The sequence below is a fragment of the Nannospalax galili genome, unplaced genomic scaffold (genome assembly GCF_000622305.1).
Source record: "Nannospalax galili isolate Female #2095 unplaced genomic scaffold, S.galili_v1.0 scaffold328, whole genome shotgun sequence".
In the NCBI taxonomy this organism is placed as follows: domain Eukaryota; kingdom Metazoa; phylum Chordata; class Mammalia; order Rodentia; family Spalacidae; genus Nannospalax; species Nannospalax galili.
In genome coordinates, this window is record NW_008358342.1 from 1,115,348 (window position 1) to 1,119,657 (window position 4,310).

Genomic DNA, 4,310 nt, shown 5'->3' on the forward strand with positions numbered 1-4,310 from the left:
TATTTTATGTGTATGAGTGTATTGCCTGCATGTATGTGAGTGCACCCTTATCGTTCAGTGCTACGGAGGTCAGAAGAGGGCATCGGATTCCCCTGGAACTGGAGTTAAGGATGGTTCGTAGCTGCCATGTGGGTGCTGGGAATTGAACCCAGGTCCTCTGCAAGAGCAGTGAGTGCTCTTAGCCTCTGAGCCATCTCTCCAGCACCCCAGTTTCATATTTTGAGACCCCGTCTCAATAAGGTGGAGAGTGATTGAGGAAGAAACCCAACACCAGCTTCTGGCTTCCACACACATGCACAGGTGAATGTATCCACATAGACTTACACACATATGCAGATACACAGACAGACAGACAGACACAGACACACACACACACGTTTTCTAAGATTCAACTATAATTTTTTTTTCTTTTGAGGCAGGGTCTCCCTGTAGCCCCAACCACTCCTGGCTTCATCCATGTTCTTATAGGCATTTTCTTTAAATATTTCTTTAGTTTAAAATTAGCCGGGCACGCCTTTAGTCCCAGCACTTGGGAGGCTGAGGCAAGCAGATCTCTGTGAGTTCAAGGCCAGCCTGGTCTACATAGCAAGTTCCAGGCCAGCTGGGGCTACAAGGAGACCCTGTCTCAAAAAAAAAGACCCCCCCTCCAAAAAAAAAAAACTTATGTATCCATATATGGGCCTTGAGTATATGTGTACAATAAGTGTGTGCCTGTGCCTATGGGGCCAGAAGAAGGCATAAGATCCCCTATGACAGGAGTTGTAGGGGGTTATGAGCCATTCAGCATGGGTAATGGGAACCAAACTCAGGTCCTCTGGAGGAGTAGCAAGTGCTCTTAATCACTGAGCCGTTGCTCTAGCCCAATTATAGTCATTTATTGTTTCTTTAGTGAATGAGATACCATACAATGGTAAATCTGTCTTTGGAACTTATAGGGTATCGGAGCAGAACTTGGAAATTTGGAAATACAAATATGTAAGAAGCCATTTTGTGTCTTTATATTGCTTATGTTCAGTCTTAAGCAGATTTTGTAATAGTTAAGAACTTTTATACTTAAAAACATTATAGTGACTTTGAGTGCTGGGTGTGGTGGCACATGCCTTTAATCCCAGCACTTGGGAGGCAGAGGCAGGCGGATCTCTGTGAGTTCCAGGCCAGCCTGGTCTACATAGAGAGTTCCAGGCCAGCTGGGGTTACAGAGAGACCCTGTCTCAAAAAGACCAATCAACCAACCAACAAACAAAACAAAACAAAAAACAAACCAAAAACCATGGTAGTGACTTTTAAAGAAAACAGGTATTTGTCTGGATCCACTGGATAACATTACTGTGAGGCTTGGTACATGAGATGTATTTCTGCATCGAAAACTGTATTGTAAAATGTTAAATCAGGGCTGACAAGATGGCTTAGTGGGTTAAGGCACTGGTCATCAGGCTTGACAACCTGAGTTTGATTCGTGGTGGAAGGAGAGATCCTACTTTACAAGGTGCACTCAGATTTCCACCTTCATGTATGGCACATGTACACCCCTACACATACGTGTGCAAAATAAATAAATAAATAAATGTAAGGATACTCATTCAAGTAAAGCATTAATATAGGAAGGATAGTGTTAAAATGTTCTAAATGCTAGTCAATAAATATGTTGCCATCATTTCATGATTTTCCATCTTGTATTAACATTTTCCATGAAAGAATATTAACCATGGGTAATGCCATTCTATCTGAATAATATTGTCATACAGTGTTTTAAGTTTGGTGTTAGTAACTACTGTAAGTTTTAGAAAATGGGTAGAAACATTAGGGAAGTATGAAATTGGTATCCCTATAAGAATCTACAGAAGAGTTCTAACCTTGATACTTTTCCAAAGGCCCTCACAGGTTGCTTTGATATTTAAGGGGCTGATTTTATTGAATGTATGAGATAGAAAAGTTCAGTAACACAGTTCTTAGTATTTCTGTTGCAGTAGCCAGCTAGCTGTCCAATTAGTGCTGATTGTGGTGAGAGTGATTATGATCTTGGTCCAGGAGGAACTTGACTCAAACTATCATTTCACTCCACAAAGACCACTGAGCAACTATTTGATGATAATGACTTTAAATCACTCACACCCATACCACGTGTGAGCTAATAACTTGGAGGTGAGAAGCTCCATTTCACATTGTCAGTCTCTAGGGACTTTCAATCACTCATCTTTTCTCTAAGTGCCTTAAATCTTGTGTAGTTTCAGACTTAAATTCCAACATTCTCAGTGATAAGAGAGAGCTGGGATAAGAATAGATAGTAAAGCCTCTAGGAAAGCTCTACAAATTTATTGGCAGTAATGAACTACACAGTGAAACATCAAAGCAAATGTGTTTTGTCACTTAGAAGCCTGATTGAGTATTAAGTTTTCTTTGAAATAGTTTGAGAATTGCTTGAAATGATGAGAGAAGATGGGGCGGGGGAGCAGAGGGAGGGAAGGAGGCAACAAAATATCTTTTGTATAAAATCTTCTGACAGAACTTGTAACTGTTTCTTCTATGGCAGAATATTTGGTACCACTGATATACAGGTTAAATTGCAGTAGCTGTTAAAATGAATTGGATTCCACCAAATAACATCAAGGCCTTAATGAAGACTGTCTGCTCCTTTCCTATTTTAATTTTCAGGGCTTGTGCTTGTCTGGTGGTAGATTGTACAGTCTCTGCAGACTCTGAAGACTCCCAGGCAGGGTTTGCTTTCGTGGTAGATGCAGATAATAGCTCTGTAAGCCCCAAGATCTCTTTTCTAAACTTGCAGTTCTTCGGTCTTTATTTCCCAAAGAAAACAGAATGCTTGGATAACTTGTACTCCTGGTATCTTGGCAGCTGCATTAATGTCTCCTTTTATCTCTTCTCCCTCTTATGCTTCATGTTCTCAAGCTTCATATTCTTGGGGTACTATGAGGGAGTGTTAGCTCCCAGACCACCAGTCGTCTGTTTTAGAAAAGCTTGGACAAGTAATTTAGGAAATATCTCTGGGGATGGGGGTGGCAGGCTAAGCACAGCTAGTCACACTGTACTTTGACATATGAACACAGAATGATAATTTACAGTCAGTGTTTTCCCACCATATAAAAATAAAACTCTTTGATGTTGAGAAGTCTCAGAATTGCTTAAATAAATTTCTTTTGGGTTTAGTAGTTGGCTATATTGTTGAGTTTTAAATTTGTTCATAGGGCGAGTGCTTCTTTTCTTTGTTTTTTTTTGGGGGGGGGCGGTTAGGAACCACCTTACTTGTTTGCACAGCACTTAGATCAAGAAAATCTCAGAGTAGGATTAGAGCTCGTTTTAAAACCCAGAGTCCTTGCCTAACGTGGTGGCACTCACCTTTAGTGCCAGCACTCAGGAGGCAGAGGCAAGCAGATCTCTGTGAGTTCAAGGCCAGCCTGGTCTACATAGTGAGTTCTTGGCCAGCCAGGGCTATACAGTGACCCTGTCAAAAAGAAAAAGAAAAAAAGCTGCATCCCTTCCATCTGCCCTTATTCTTTTCTCATCATCAGCTTGTTAATACAAACACTTTCCATCTCTTGAGCCAAAGAAGAAATAGTGCTGGTTCTTTACAAGGTACAAGTTTAGTGCATTCAGGAGCACAGAAAGTGATGTTTAAAACTTTTTGATATTCTGAAGAACAGTTTGTTGAAGCATATAAAAAGTGACTCGGGAGATCATAGGTTGATACTTAAATGACGCTATTCTCCCTCTCCCTTTTTATTAATTCCAGACATGTCACACAGGATCTCTTAACCATTTGATCTGAGTAAAAAAGCTGGAAAGTCACAAAGATGTATTAGATACTAGTTTTGCTTTGGAGACTGGGTCTCGGGTTTTGTTTGGATGTAACAACCAGTTTGTGTCAGTGACTGAATTAAATGCTCATTGGTAATCTTTTCTGCTGTAGACCTTTCCAAAGTGAAACTGATGAGGTTTGATGATCCGTTGTTGGGGCCTCGACGAGTTCCAGTCCTAGGAAAAGAGTACTGTGAGAAGACTCTTATTTCCGAGCATGCTGTTTTCCATGTGGACCTTGTGAGCAAGAAAATTCACCTCACTGAGAATGGGCTGCGCACAGATATCGGTGATACAATTGTCTATCTGGTTCATTAAGCTCGCACATTGGAGACTGGTGTGGTTTCAAGGGATACATGTACTTTGAGAAACTTAAACTAGACATAAATAGACTTTATTTCTGTCAAATTCTGTATGAAATCATAATTATACCAATTCATCTTTGATTCCTAGATCTAATAAACTTGCTTTTTTCCATCTTTGGAAAAAAAGAGATACAA

At 40.3% G+C, this 4,310-nt stretch overlaps 1 protein-coding gene across 2 annotated transcripts in view; it reads left to right on the top strand.

Annotated features, from left to right (window-relative positions):
- The window catches only part of Lars (leucyl-tRNA synthetase), a 70,638-nt gene extending 66,328 nt beyond the window's left edge, over positions 1-4,310 (top strand). The window contains exon 31 of one of the 2 annotated variants that reach the window (XM_029557925.1): positions 3,923-4,076. In XM_029557925.1, the coding sequence (XP_029413785.1) occupies positions 3,923-3,937 (15 nt within the window). In that variant the 3' untranslated portion in view covers positions 3,938-4,076. Of the gene's footprint in view, positions 1-3,922 lie in introns of both variants that reach the window. The other variant, XM_017795225.2, reaches the window with a different exon arrangement.